This window comes from Manis pentadactyla, chromosome 16, assembly GCF_030020395.1.
Source record: "Manis pentadactyla isolate mManPen7 chromosome 16, mManPen7.hap1, whole genome shotgun sequence".
Classification (NCBI taxonomy): Eukaryota; Metazoa; Chordata; class Mammalia; order Pholidota; family Manidae; genus Manis; species Manis pentadactyla.
In genome coordinates this window covers 58,047,739-58,063,223 of record NC_080034.1, presented here as the reverse complement: position 1 = coordinate 58,063,223, position 15,485 = coordinate 58,047,739, and the positions used below count along the sequence as shown (strand labels likewise).

The window sequence follows — 15,485 nt, the reverse complement described above, 5'->3', positions numbered from 1 at the left end:
ACCCTGGACCATGGGAACAGGTCCTTACCTTTCCTATATAATGAGAGCCAGTGTATTACAATTCCTTTGTCTATAGAAGGAGCTGCATTCCCTTTGGCATATGTAATGACCATCAATCAAGATGATGTTTGAACGGCTCTTTGGAGTTATTTACGTGCCTCAAAATGTCTACTGTGTTCACACAGATAAGACCACAAATAAGTATTAAATTGCTGTGGGCAATTATTAAATGGCTTCCCACATACTTTTATATCCTCAAAGTCTGAGTATATTATTCATGGGGGAATATCCAGACTCTGCTGTCCGGGCCAGTTTGAAAGATCTCCTACCTCCAGGTATTTGGTGGAGATGCATCATTAACATGTGCAGTCATCATTTCCCCCTAAACACAAATAAGGAGATAGTGCAGTATTTGAAAACATCAAATGGGAAAACACTACTCCTCACTTAGTGTCCACTCTAAAATCTGCTGAAAGGATCAAATATGCCCTTAGAGAACCAGAACATACTCTTTTGTGCTGAAAAGACTTAAAAAGAAGAGCCCACCACCAAAACAACTCAGAATCCACTTTCCTTCAGCTTAGGTTGCCCTTACAAGGGAATTTGTCCATTTTATACTTTTGAATAAAATAGTCATTGAGTTATTCTCGTGGGCCCCGATACCTTCAGTCCCAAGGAGCTTTTCTGTATTACACTTAGTATTGCAGTTAATTGTGATTTCTTTTCTCTTTCCTTTGTGTATTTCTATTTTTTAATCAAAGCAATTTAACATTACAATCTTAAAATAAATCATTAAATGGCTAATTATAATGAAGGATTGGAGGGCATGCCTCTCCCTTACATGCAGCCCCAAACACCAAAGGCAACGAACACCATACTTTTAGCTGTTTCTCCTGTTACTTACCTCTATGCCTAAATAATGCACCTATACCACCACTTCTTGACATATCAAATTTTAACATTAAATATCATATCCTGCTATGATTGTTGAGAATTAGATTTTCAGCCTTAACCCACAAACTTTTCTTCACTTTTTAATTCCATGATTTTAAATTAATAGTCAACATTTACATTACCATAACCATGAACCATGAAGCTGTCATTTAGAGCTCGCAAATATCCTACTAATTACACTTACTTTCTCCCAAACATTTTGTTTTTCCTGGAGTTGATTACCTCATGTTTTCTTTTCATTACTTATATATATTTATCACCAATATTCTCAAAATGCTTAAACTAATCTGCCAAATATATAAAATTTTTCAAGTATTCAACTCTTCATCAGCTCCTTTCTCCCTCTCAATTTAGACATGTCTCCCAGGTAGACCTGTCATTGACCATTTATCCTAGAAATTCTCTTCCTGCACCTGTGCTGGATCCTATATTCCACAGAGTCTGTGTTCTTATCTTTTAAAGATAAATCCTGAAATAGTTAAGAATGAGATAATGTGACATCACACAATTGATCCAAAATAGTCTGAGAGTAAGTGGGGAAGTGACTCATGATTGGCTCTCCATTATTATTGACACTGTTGACTGGTATATGAAGATTAATTATCGCTCTATACTTTTTACATGTTTGAAATTTCCTAAAGTAAAAATATTTTTAAACTTTAATCCCAGATGCTTTTTTTTTGCAGTTATTATAGATGGGACCATACCTTTAGTTATGTTCTTCCATTCATTTTATGTATGAAGTGTGTTAATTTTTCTACATTATTTTTTAAGCTCAGCCTTATTAATAAATTTCTTCACTCATTGTAACAATTATTTTATTGATTCTCTTGGATTTTTCCACTTGTTTAATCTACAAATGATAAATTTACCAATTTCCAATTATAAATTATAATTCAGTAGGCATCACAAAAGAAAAAAACACACTTTTCTTACTCAGTATAATGCCATTACCTCATATAATAAAATTACCAATAATTCTTTAACACAATTGAATATCCAAATCAAATTCAAATTTCCTAATTGTCTAAAATAATTTATATGGTTGATTGGTTTGTTGAAATAAGAATTTGAACAAGTTTCACTCACTGAATTTGTTTTGATGTCTCTTAAATCTCTTTCATGTTCCCATTCTTCTTGAACAGATTGTTTGTCATGTAGAATATCCCCCATTCTATAGATTTGGCTGATTGCTTTCTTATTTTGTTTTTAACTTATTTCCTTATCCCACACATTTCTTGTAGACTGGAAATTAGATCTGAAAGTATTATTAAATTAAGGTTTAGTTAGTTGGGAGGACAAGGGGGTCCTCTTGCATGGAATCAGGGTGCTTATGTCTGGTCATCTCTCTTTTAGGGGTGCTCAAATTACTAAATGACTTCAGGCAGGTCCACTTCTTTTAACTGCCCCACGAACATGCCTCTGGATAATCCAGCCACACACTCCCCAAACTGGTCCTCCTCCTTTATCCATCTGTCTTTGTTCAGGAAGGATGTTCTGAGACATTCTGTGTTCTTCCTTTTCTACTGATCCCCATATTCCAGTTAATTTCTAAACAAAGATCATTTATTGTATCAGATCCTTCCTCTCCATTCTGCCTTAGCCAGAGAAGTTTCCAGAATGGAGATATTTGAGGAGGTTTAAAATAAATAGAACAATCTAAGGATACAGATTCTGGATACTTCCCAAACAGGCAATACTAAATATTTGAATAAACTATGAATAAGAAGTATCTTTTCTAGCTCTTCTCTATTAGTTATTAAATTATATTAAATATTTAAAATATTCAATTCAGTTTTGTGCTAGTAATCCTTTATTTGCTCTGTGAATCTGGAGGCAAGACTATCTGCAGAGAGTGAGGTTGTCTGGGGAGGCTGAGGGTTTGAGAGGGGTGGAGGAAGTTTGAAATAGTCACTGCAGGTGGTGAAAATGTGCCTTCAAAACATCATAGTAGGAGCCCGGGTGTGCCAAGGGCCTGCTGAAGCAGTAGGCTGTGAATGTACAGTGACCACATTCTGCCTGTTCATGCAATTTCCACAATAATAATCTGTGGCCTAAATGGATAATGGAATTCATTTCAGGACTGTGGATTTCTAGAGGGGTGTAACCAAAAGACAAGGGGGCAAAAAACTTAGGATGTTGGCAAAAGAGAGGTTGAAATGAGGTATCATACATAGGAAGGAAAATGAAGGTAGGAGGAATGGGTGGAGATGGGGAAATTGGAGTAAAAACGTGTAAAACGAGTGCAATGGGAGTAGTCAGTTAGGTAAACTGCAAGAAGGTGAGAGAAGAGTGGTTGGATTGAATTACTGTTTTTTAAGGCACTGGGATAACGCACAGGTTTGGGGGACAACTGTAAAGGTTGTAGAGCAATAAAGGCAATCATCTGAAACTCCTGCATCCTGTCTGAGTTTGTTCACATTCTTTTGTCCCGTGACAGCGGAAAAGAGTCTTTCCTGGCCAAGTTCATTTCCTCTATCTGTGCTCTGGATCTTGCCATTCATTCAGACAGTTTGGGGTCTGATTTACATTGAGTTGGAGTACGGTGTGTCAAAAAGGCCTCGTTAAGGAAATGACAGAAGGAGAGCTGAAGGATAAATGGAAGGGTAGGCCAGACGAAATCAGGGTGAGGTAGGAGCTGGTCACAAAAAATTGTACGCTGAGAGAAGGGGACATAGATGTGTCCATCTTGAGGCCGGCAAAATTATGTGTGTAAAAAGAAACTTGTTTCTCAGGAAACTTGTACTAATGATGATCCTTCCTCTCCTAAATCTTCAACCCATTATGTTTTAATGGATTTTTTCATTTTGCATTTAAATATAAAATCTCTTCCACTTTAAGAAAAACAAAAATACAGAAAATAAAAAATAAATAAGATTTGACTTGGCAGGTATTCTTTCAAACATGGCCCTACTTCCCCTTCTATCAGCCAGTGTTCTGGGAACCACTGTCAACAGTCACCCTCTCTAACTCCTCTCATAACACCCTTTCCTCAACCTACTGCAACTGAACTCTGCCATTCCTCAACATAATTAAGGCCATATATGACAAATCTTTAGCTAACATCATCATACTCAGTAGGGAAAAGCTGAAAGCATTTCCTCTAAGATCAGGAATTAGACGGGATGCCCACTATCACCTCTTTTATTCAGCATAATATTGGAAGTCCTTGCCACAGTATTTAGGTAAGAAAATAAATAAAAGACATACAAATTGGTAAAGAAGAAGTAAAATTGTCACTATTAGCAGATGACATGATACCATATACAGAAAACCATGAAGATGCCACCAAAAAACTGTTAGAACTAATAAATGAATTCAGTAAAGTTGCAGAATACAAAACTGATACACAGAAATCCATTGTTTCTATAGACTAATAATGAACTATCAGAAAGAAAAAAACCAAGGAAACAACCCCATTTAGAATCACATCAGAGAGAATTAAATACCTAGGGATAAACTTAACCAAGGAGGTGAAGGACATGTACACTGAAAAGTATAAGACACTGATGAAAGTAACAGAAGAAGACAGAAATAAACAGAAAGACAATCTGTGGTCATAGATTGGAAAAATAAATAATATTGTTAAAATGTCCATACTACCTGAAGCCATCTACTGATTCAGTGCAATCCCCATCAAAATTCCAATGACATTTTTCACAGAACCAGAGCAAGCAGAGGTGACCCTTGAACAACATGAATTTGGACTGCATGGGTCCACTTATACCCAGATTTTTTTCAATAATTGTATTGAGAAATTTTTGGAGATTTGTGCCAGTTTGAAAAATATTTTCTGTACTTCAGTTTACTGTAAGAATACAGTATGTAATACATATATAAAATATATGTTAATCAGTTGTTTCCATTATCAGTAAGGCTTCCAGTAAAAATTAGGCTAATAGCAGTTAAGTTTAGGGGAGTTGAAATTTATACACAGATTTTGACTATACTGGGGGAGGGAGGGCTTAGCTCCCCTAATTTCTGTGATGTTTAAGCATCAACTATAATTCTAAAATTCGTATGGAACCACACAGACCATGAAGAGTCAAGAAAGAACAAAATTAGAGTCATCATGCTCTCTGGGTTCAAGCTATATTACAAAACTATAGTAATCAAAACATTATGGTATTGACATAAAAAGAGAGACATAAGACAGAATAGAGAACTCAAAAATAAACCCATACATACATGTATGGTCAATTAACTTATGACAAAGGAGGCAAGAATACACAATGTTGATAGGACAGTTTTTCTTTAAGTATCCAAAGTATATAAAGGACTCATACAAGTCAATAACAAAAAAACAAACAATCTGACCGAGAAATGGGCAGAGGATCTGAATAGACATTTCTCCAAAGAAGAAATTCAGATGGCCAACAGGCCCATGAAATGATGCTCCACATCACCAATCATCAGGGAAATGCAAACCTAGACCACAAAGAGATACCACTTCACACCAGTTAGGATGGCCACTATCCAAAAGACAAGAAATAATAAGTGTTGGCAAGAATGTGGAGAGAAGGAAACCCCTGTGCCCTGTTGATAGGAATGTATATTGGTTCAGCCACTATGGAAAATAGTAGGCAGTCCTTCAAAAATTTAAAAATAAAACTACCACATGACCTAGCAATTCCACTATTGTGTATCTATCCAACTAACGCTAATTTAAAAAGATATACATACTCCCTATGTTCATTGTAACATTTTTTACAATATCCAAGATATGGAAACAACCTAGGTGACCATTGATGAATGAATGGATAAAGAAGGATAAAGAAGATGTGGTATACACACACACACACACACACACACACACACACAATAGAACACCACTCAGCCATAAAGAGATTGAAATCTGGCTATTTGCGACAACACAGATGGCCCTTGAGGGTAATTATGCTAAGTGAAATAAGTCAGACAGAGAAAGACATATACCACATGATTCCACTTATATGTTGAATCTAAAAAAGAAACAAACAAAACAAATCAAAACCCAGACTCATAGATACAAAGAATAGATTGGTGGTTGCCAGAGGAGAGGGGGATGAGGAGATGGGTAAAATGAGTGAAGGGGGTTAAGCAGCACAAACTTCCAGCTTTAAAATAAGTAAGTCATGGGGATGTAATGGACAGCAAGGGGAATATAATCAATAACACCATATTAACTTTGTCGGGTAATAAATGGTCACTAGACTTATTGTGATGACCACTTCTCAACATATTCAAATGTCAAATCACTATGGTGTACACCTGAAACTAATATAATATGGCATATCATAACTCAGTTAAAAAAACCTTTTTCTGTAATGGTCTCAATAGTAATATATTAGGCTTTGCAGGCCACATACAGTCTCTATCATGTAATCTTTACCTTTTTTTTAATGTTTTAAATGTAAAAATGTAATGTGTAAAAAACCATAGCTAGCTGGCTGGCAATACAAAATAGATCACAGGCTGATTTGGTCAGTGGACCTTGGTTTGCCAAGCCTTGTTCTGATTCTACATTAATTGCTCCAACCTGGGACAAATGCGTCTCTCTGCCATTGTTTAACATAACAAAGGATGAAAGACAGTACTGACTTACCAGAGTTTCTCAGAATTTAGTTTTCCTATAAATTACTATGCCATATGCCCAGGGCACCAACTTCTTCCTTTGGAGCCTTCTTTTTGCTTCTGTGCCTGATGCAATCCCATCACCCTTCCTACTCTAATGTGAACACATCCATTCCATAAGATTGGTGCTTTGCTTTACTCTCTTAATCCTTCCTGGCCCATCTGTTTTCTGTCTTCCAAAGGACCTCTGGATATTACTTGTTATTGTTTTTCAGAACTGCCCATAACTAATTATATCTAAATATAATCTTTTCTAGGAGAGAGAAAGAAAGATCTTCTCCATCATAGGTAGGAATTAGGGCAGGAGGGGAGGGTACGTAATGGTCATCTAATCTCTCTCTCTACTTTTTAGGGACATTTTCTTTACCATGACCATAAGCCTCAAAGCAATGTCTTAACAACTCTTGAGCCTTAACTATGAGTTTAACTTATTTCTCTGCTATTTTTTTTCTTATATCCCATTTCTGTCTTTTTTAGATTAGTATTTTATTGAGTACAGCCTTGAGTAATTATTTAACAAATGGCCTGAAAGTGGCTTCAACTATTTGAGTTCTTGCATTTGACTGCACTCTTGAATGATAGATTAGTTGAATAGATAATTCTGAGTTTAAAATAATTTCCCTTGGAGCTTTGCTTTGATCACTTTTAGCATCAAGTATCACTAATGAGGAATCTGTTACTGATGAGGTATTTTTCCTTTATACATAGTTTATTGTCTATCTCTACATGAAATGTTTTAGGATTTTCTCTTTGACTTTGAAGATATGAAATTTTTCAGGAAGTGACTTCATTTTTGTGAATATGTGAGGTATGGTCTCAATTAATTCTTTTACAAGGAAATATTCAGTTATTTTAGTATCATTATTGACAAGATTCTTCTTTCTCCATCAAATTGTCATGGCAATGCTATTGAAAATCAGTTGACCGTATTATAGGAGTTTATTTCTGGACTGGAAATTCTTTTCCACTGATCTGTATATCTCCCAGTGGGGGGATATTGTCACACTCACCTCTCTTTCACTACAAAATTAGTGTATAAGACATATTGTAAGAACTCATAAAGATGTACAGTTTCATGTACCTCACAATACGGTCCCTAGAGAAGCATCATCACCAACTGGGGACTTTCTGTAAATGCAGATTCTCAGGCCACAGCCTAGATTTGTAGAATCAGAGACCCTGAGGGTGTGAGGAAAGCCTTATTTACCAAGCCGGATCGATTCATGCAAACCTTGAAGCACCAGCACTGATAAAATTTCCCTGTGTTGTTTTATGAGAAATTCAAATAAGTAATTTATGTGTTTGAATCCATATTATAGATACTGTCTTATTCATTAGATGCTAATAACTATTAAAAATTAAATCCCTAGTATATTAAATTTCAATATCTCACTAAATAGAAGACGAACAGATCAAGGAGAGAATGGTTCTGCCTTCGTGTGTGTGTGTATGTCTTTTAAAGAAAATTCCCCTGGAAGGACAGACAGCACGGGCAGCAAACCTGAGAACTCACAGGTCCTGAAGAAGGAGGTTCGTTCAGGGAGATGCCCCAAGTGCCAGGGACTTAGTTGGGTCACTCTGTATTTCTCCTCAGGAGATCACTCCTACCCGTCAGCTGGGGCAGATACGCTGGCTGAGGCTGGGCTGGAGCCTACTGCGTGGCCAGCCATCAACAGGACCAGAGAGGAAGGGTCAGTAAGGATGGGAAAGGGCTCACCACAACCTCAAGATTTGAGTAAGAACAGCATTTTCTGGAAAAGACAGGCGGAGCAGACAAAACCAAGTGCCCACTATATAGCCTCCAGACTCTTGTGGCAGAGGCTTATTTACAGAAGGTGCGATGAAGAAAGTAGTGCTGCCGGCCCCACAACCCTTCTCCCTCCAGTTATCCATCCTTGTTTTTAAGACAAGTTATAGCTCAATAAATAGGACTCCTGCTGGCCCGTGGAGTCTGCTGCTGAAACCCCAAATGGAGCTCATTCAGGGAAAGCTGACGCGTACCGTTAGGTCTGAACGCATCCTGCAACCGTCAGTGGCTAACACAGGCCCACCCACGGCGGTCAGCCTCCGGCACTTCCTCCCTCTCCCATCGCAAGGAAGAACCTAGTATACCCAGTCCCCATCCCCATGAAGGTCGCTCAGTCAGACGCAGGGGTCTACTGACCGCTGGTCCGCACAATCTTCAACCTGCCTCATCAGACACGTGGCTCAGTGGTTTTCTCTTTCTTAATACAGCAAAGTGTAGCAGGACCAGAAATTGAGACTTTTTCCAAGCAGCGATCACCCATCAGTCATGAGTACAAGCTTCCTTTTGCTCCCTAATCTCTCTCCCTGCGGCACAGAAATATCGATGCCTTTGCTCTTGGGCGCTCACCTCCATGGACAAGACAATCACAAAACGAACTGCACAGTCCACTACTGACCGTGACCCACACTACTCCACAAAGGCAACCCAGCAAGGGCTCATCCCAGTCAATTAGGTCACCTACTGTTAACTCTCCAGCAGGACTTGAACAGGTCTCAGGCCCGGCTGGGCCACAACAATCAGTGCTTGACAGCAATGGCTGCTGCCCAGAGCTTTCGTAGAGGCATCTCCCTACCTGCACCAGCCCCTGATATTTATAAACAGTGATTTTTGCTAATCTTTCTTTCTTAGAGTGTGGAGGCCTTGCCCTGTTTGCAGCTGTAGTTTGTTGCCATTAGCAGTAATCACGGTTTCATGCTCAGTATGCCCCCGTCTGGTCACTGCCACGAGGGATCCTGCCTGCTCACGCTAGACCGCTTGTCCCCATCAACCCCGAGAGTTCTGAAACAATCATCATTCTCCAGCAGGATATCAAGCCATTCTTGCTTTCTCTGCCCCACAAGCCAGCATTTGCTGCCTGTCAAGTTACCCTCATCCCATTCACCAATGAAGAATGTAAAGACGCCCTTCATACTTAACTTAAGCTGATGCTTATCGTTTCCTAGGACGGGGAGTGAGAAGCAGAATGGCAGCAGAGGCAGCATGGGCTTCCGGCCACAGAGCAGGAGCCCTGCTGCTTTAAACATGTGAACTTAGGCCGATGGATGCTTTCATTTTGTCCTTCACTGAGTTCTTATCTTATCCTAAATCCAGACCTTAATCACACTTCATCAAGTTCCACATACCATCTTATAGACTGCCCCACCAAGCAGAGTTTTAATTATAACGCTGACCAAAACTCTCAGCAGGACCTGCTAACTCCTGGCTATCTGTTCCCATCAAGCCAGACTACGTGATAAGATGGTTCATTACATGTTTATACATCTACATACTGTAGTTTATCAAACCTAAAACACCATTGATTTTAGGACCTATAACTTTTTGTACCTGTAAGAAATACAAGCCTTGCTAATTAAACAATGACAATGCTTTCTTACCACTTACAGTTTTTACTTAAGACTTTTTAAAGAGCTTCTTCTAGAACAGGGGTTAGCAAGCTCTAGCCCCCGGTGCAAACCCAGCCTGCCACCTGTTCTAGTAAATGAAGTTTGCTTGGAACACAGCCAGGCTCACTTGTTTACCTGTACTCTGTGGCTGCTTTCACGCTGCAATAGCTGAGTTGAGCATTTGGGACAAAGACGGTACGGCCTACAAAGCCAAAAACATTTATTATCTGGCTGACTGTTGTTCTATCTTCATTTAGACTCTGTATTTTTAAATTCTATTTTCCTTTTATTTATATACAAGATTGATGTAAATGCAATAAATTGGTTATTTCTTTATAACAAACATGCAAGAAAACATGGATTTTGGTTATTTCCCTAATAACAAATATTTGCTTCACTACATTCAAAATTTTGCCCTGATTTGTGTCTGTGCCCTTTCCATTTCATTGTCAAACCTCCCTTTTTGAAAACTGTTACAGGATCAACATTATGGGCTTCCTGCCACAGCAACTCTGCTGGTCTCAGCTGGGATCAGTCATGGAGTTACGGGCATCAGACAGGCCCAAGGCAGCGGCTCACATGTCTGTCAGATGGCGCTGGCTTTCTGCCAGGGCCCCTCACTCTCCCCATCACGGCCTCTCATATCCTCTAGGCTTGAATGGGCTCACTCCCATGATGATGGGAGTGTTCCCAAACAACAGAACCCCAAAGTGAAAGCGCTTATTGAGCCCCTGTTTACATCACATGTGCTGATGGTCTATTGGCTAAAGCAGGTCACATTTAAGCCTTGCATGAGCATGTAAGACCACACAAGGGCATACTCACTTGGGGCCACTAATGTAACTGTCCACCGTAAGAGCACTAGAAAAAACTCCCATCCCTCTCTTCTTTGGGCAGGACAAATAAGAAGATAAACCCCAGCAAGGGAGCTTAGATCTTTTAAAAGCCTTATTAGGGATAACAGAGCATGCAACTAAGTCCTAATTCTTAGTATGTCCCCTTGGGTTTTTTCTCTAAATATTAAAACTCCCCATCGTTTTTGTACTTTGAACTTCAAGAATAAAGGCACAAAAGCCCATCCTGCCTTTTGTTCAGTTTTGAAAGAAGTTCTTCCTTTAGCATTTCCTCCTATTAGAGGCCGTGCTGGTTAAACAAGACATGCCTGTAACAAGTTTCTCTCTCAAGAGGGGCACTTACACAGGTCTCCCAGCAATGGTCCACCTTTGGCTGAGAAGGTACAAAGGGCCAGATTCCTGATTTCTGCAAGATTTCAGCAGAGATGGAATCAAGAACACCAGTGGAACAGATACCTCTCAGAAAGTTCAAGCAGTTCTGCCTCATGTCTAACAGACATCTCATTTCAAACATAACCTTAACTCAACTTTTGATTACTTCCACCCTCCCCCACACTACTGTTCTCCCAGTTTCCTCCACTTCAGTAATGGAACCTTTATCCATGCAATTACTCAAGCCAAAATCTCAGGGGTAACTCTAGATTCCTCCTATCTCTCTCACTACTACCAACAAGAGCTTTATGTCATCTTGAAATGTACCTGAAATTTCTCCACCTCTCTCCAAAGACACACCTAACCTAGGATAAATCGCCAGCCTCCACCCAGGGCAGCTGCAAATTTCCTACTGTTTTCTCCACCTCTGCTCCCATCTCCCTCCAACATAGGCTCCATGATGCAGCCAGAGTAATATTCTAAAGACATAAAAGAGGCAGGGCGAGTCCTCCCCACCCTCAATCCTTCAGTTGCTTCCCAATACAATTTTAATAAAATCCAAATTCTTGATGGTGACCTAACATCCTTGCCTCAGCTTATTCATGACTAGCATGCTGACCCCTGCATTTTCAACTGCACAGAACATCGCCCAAAGAGATGAAAATTGTTTGAGAGTGGAGGAAGGGAATGAAAAAATCTTACTCTTTTCAATGTACAAAGCACAGATATAGAGTATACATAACATCTATGGAATTAAAATTTCACGGGGTGGATGATTAGGGAAAAAAATGTCTAAAGGGGATCCTGGAGACTATAAGGAAACACAGTTGAAAAACACTATTCTAACCTCAAGCCCCTCTTCCCCGTATCTACTAGACCAGCATTAAACAATAAAACTATGTGTGTTGCTGGAAATATTCTTTAATCCGTGTTGCCTACTATGATAGCCTCTACCCATACACACCTATTGAACATTTGAAATGTGACTAGTGCCACAGAGAAATTCAATTTTTAATTTTCACTAATTAAAATTATGCTAGCTGTATCTGTTAGGATGCTTTTGCTATAATAACAACAACTCAGAGTGGATTCAATGGTAAGAAAATATTTTATTGTACATAAGTCCAGATGCAGAGAGACTCCAGGGCTGGCTAACTCAACAGCTCAGTGCCATTATCACGGATCCAGGTTCTTTCCATCTTCCTTCATGGTCTTTCAGGTTGTTCCCCTAATGGCCACAATATGGCTGCAACAGTGCCACTTATCACAACTAAACCCAATGTCCAGAGAGAAAGAAGGAAGCTGTCTTTCATTTCTCCTTTTAAAAAGGAGGAAAACTTCTCATCTTATTAGCCAGAATTTAAATCCTATGTCTCTATCTAAACCAGTCTCTAGCCAAAGGAATGGGACCAATGCCTGTGGCTCAGATCACACAAGAGGCATTGCCCAAAGCCGGATATGGTGCTGGGCTCCAAAACACACTGCTGCAGGGGGCAGGTGGATACCTGAACAGGTCAGGACTTTATTAGAAAGTGGGGACTTGCACACCTTGCGCTGGGATGGAGAACATAAAAGAAGAACCTCATCCTCTGTCCTAGGGAGCACTAAACTGAACCAGTTGGGCATTTCCTGATACCAGTGGTTCTCAAAGTGTAGCATCTGTACCAGCAGCATGAGCATTACCCTGGAACTTTCCAGAATTGAAAACCTTCAGGTCTCCCCCAGACCTGTTGAATCTGTGTTTTAACAAGCCTTCCAGGCAATTCTGATGCCCTTAAAGTTTGAGAGCCATTGCAGTGGTTCTCAATTGGAGGCAATTTTGCCCCCACCTGCAATTGACAATGTTGGGAGACATTTTGGCTGTCACAGCTGGAATGTGGGGTGCTACTGCCATACAGTGGCAGAGGTCAGGACAATGCACAGACAGCCCCATAACAAAGAAGTATCTGGCCCACAAAGTCAATAGTGAAACCTTGTCCTCTGCTATAAGGCAGAACAAGCTCCTTTACAGAGGCTGCAGTCTACTTGGCCCTCCACATACGATTCAGCTCTTTGAGCACCGTTAGGGTGAGGACTGGCATGTCTTAAGCATCCTCAGAGCAGAATAGAATCTGATCAGCTCTGCTAAGCAACAGGTCTTTCAGACCTTCAAGTCACAGACCAGTCCCAGGATCTCATTTAAGTATCCATCCACGGCAAAGCAATAAGCAGGACACAGGGTTTATCTTTAAAACACGAAGAAATACATTTTACAAGGGCCGCACTCAACATACACATTAAAGTTTCAGAGCTGGCCTTTAAGGTGGCCCAAATCCTCTCGTACAAGGTTGACAGGCTGTTTTGATCTAGCAAACTTTCTCCATGCTCGGGAATCTTCCTGTTCAATTGAGACAAATGAGTCTCCACTATTATCTGTATCTAGCTCTCTCACAAAGAGCAAGCCTGAAGGTCAGAAAATGGAGATCAAACATCTAGTTTTAATGTATATTTTTCTATCCCAGATGCAGGCGAGAAACTTCGCATTATCTGTGGCTAGGATTGCTCTCCATTAGGGTTTAACATCAGAGGAAAGCAGCAATCATATTAGAGCAGCTAACCCCACAGTCCGTTCAGGTCAGCCCTGTCATAATAAACCTATTTTTAAATGTTGCAGCTTCTTCCCTGACAGTAATGTGACCTCTTCTGGCACTTACTTAATGTAACACATTTTCAGAAAGGGTTGTGAAGTTTATTTACATTACATTCTACCATGTCAATTACATCTAAGTCCTGGAAATTTGTGTTTACATACAGAATCCAGCAAATTCCTCGGAGAACTTTTTTTTTCAAAATCAGAAACAAAACAGGATACAATTAACATTATACTCGGGGCACTTAGTGAGCATCTTGCTTCTGTGCGGTCTCATCTGGGATTTTCGAGTAAACTGTACCCAAAGGCTGCCAGTGGCCATTCAGGAGAGAGTCGTAGAGTTCTTCACTTTTCACCATAAACTTTGTATTTAATTCTTCCACATTCAAATGAAGATTTGGGTCTGCAGAAGGCAATAATGCATAGGCAAAAAAAAAAGTTTTACAGGACACATTAGAAATGTCCTCAAGAGTTTTAAAAAAATTAGCATGAAATGTTGCAAGTATTTAATGTTAAAATTTAATGTGCGTTTCCTTTCAATGAGACCTGAAAATGGAAATGGAAACTAAAAATGTAGTGCTACCAGATCCAACTAACATCTACGATAGATGAGATGGAGAAAATGGGTGGAATCAATAGATGTTTTGGGGATGGATGGACAGTATTTGGAGATGGATTCAATTTGGGGCAAAAAAGATAGGAAGGGTAAGAATGAGCCCTGAGTTTCTCTCAGGAGCCCCTGGGTGGATATGGTACCAAACAGTGAGCCAGGACTAAATCCCTATGATAGGGTTTTGAAAAAAATAAACATGCTGCTTTATCTGCTTAGTTAACCAACTGATGTAAGTGAATAATACATTGTATATAGGAACTAATTCAGAAGCAGAGGGGGAACTGGCATTCCGCCTTGGAAACCTGGAACCCTGTGATGAGGAGTGGTGCTGTGAAAGCCACCAGCCTTAGATTTTCATGCCAAATTACCAGGTTTCCAAGGTCACTGATTTTTTAAATGTAGTCTTTAGTTTTCTCTCTCCTTGTACTAAATGTAAGCGAAGAGGTCCTTTCTACTTTTCTTTGTAATTTTTGTAAGCCTTAGCTCACTCAGGAACATCAGTTTACCTCCTAATACTCGAAGGGTTCATGTTAGTCATTTGTATTTGTATGCCTGTTAGGGACTAAATATTTGTGTGTCTCCCCCCGCCCTCCACACACCAAATTTCTCTGCTTGAAGTCTAACTTCCAATGTGATGGTATTTGGAGAGAGGGCCTTTAGGAGATTCTTAAAGTTAGAAGAGGGCATGAGGTGAAGCCTTAGTCTTATGGGATTAGTACCCTAATATATAAAAGAGGGCACTAGGGCTAGTGGTCTCTCTGCCACGACCGCATGAGGATATAATGGGAAGGTGACGGTCTGTAAGCAAGGAAGAGAGACCTCAGCAGAAACGGAATCAGTTGGCACCTTGATCTTGGACTTCCCAAGGGTCCAGAGCTAGGAGAAATAAATGTCTGTTGTTCAGGTGGTATTTTGTTAAGACAGTCTGAACCTACTAATACGATGTCCTACTCTAGTTATCCTTTTAGAACTAAGCTCATCAAATAGCCCTTGTGCATCATGTAAGTTTCAAGAGCCGCCTCCCACTTCTCCCCACTGG

The 15,485-nt window shown here is 39.8% G+C and overlaps 1 protein-coding gene and 1 long non-coding RNA gene across 3 annotated transcripts in view; both read right to left on the bottom strand.

The window, feature by feature from the left end:
- LOC118914136 (uncharacterized) overlaps window positions 1-15,485 on the bottom strand; it is a 59,170-nt gene that overhangs the window by 11,932 nt on the left and 31,753 nt on the right. Inside the window, exon 1 of one of the 2 annotated variants that reach the window (XR_005025497.2) lies at window positions 2,044-3,676. The exons of the other annotated variant lie outside the window; for it this stretch is intronic. This is a non-coding gene — a long non-coding RNA (uncharacterized LOC118914136). Of the gene's footprint in view, window positions 1-2,043; window positions 3,677-15,485 lie in introns of those variants that run through there. 2 annotated transcript variants of the gene reach the window in all.
- C16H6orf52 (chromosome 16 C6orf52 homolog) overlaps window positions 13,345-15,485 on the bottom strand; it is a 28,722-nt gene continuing 26,581 nt past the window's right edge. The window contains exon 4 of the mRNA XM_057494298.1: window positions 13,345-14,236. Coding sequence (XP_057350281.1) covers window positions 14,079-14,236 — 158 coding nt within the window. The 3' untranslated portion in view covers window positions 13,345-14,078. The remainder of the gene's footprint in view (window positions 14,237-15,485) is intronic.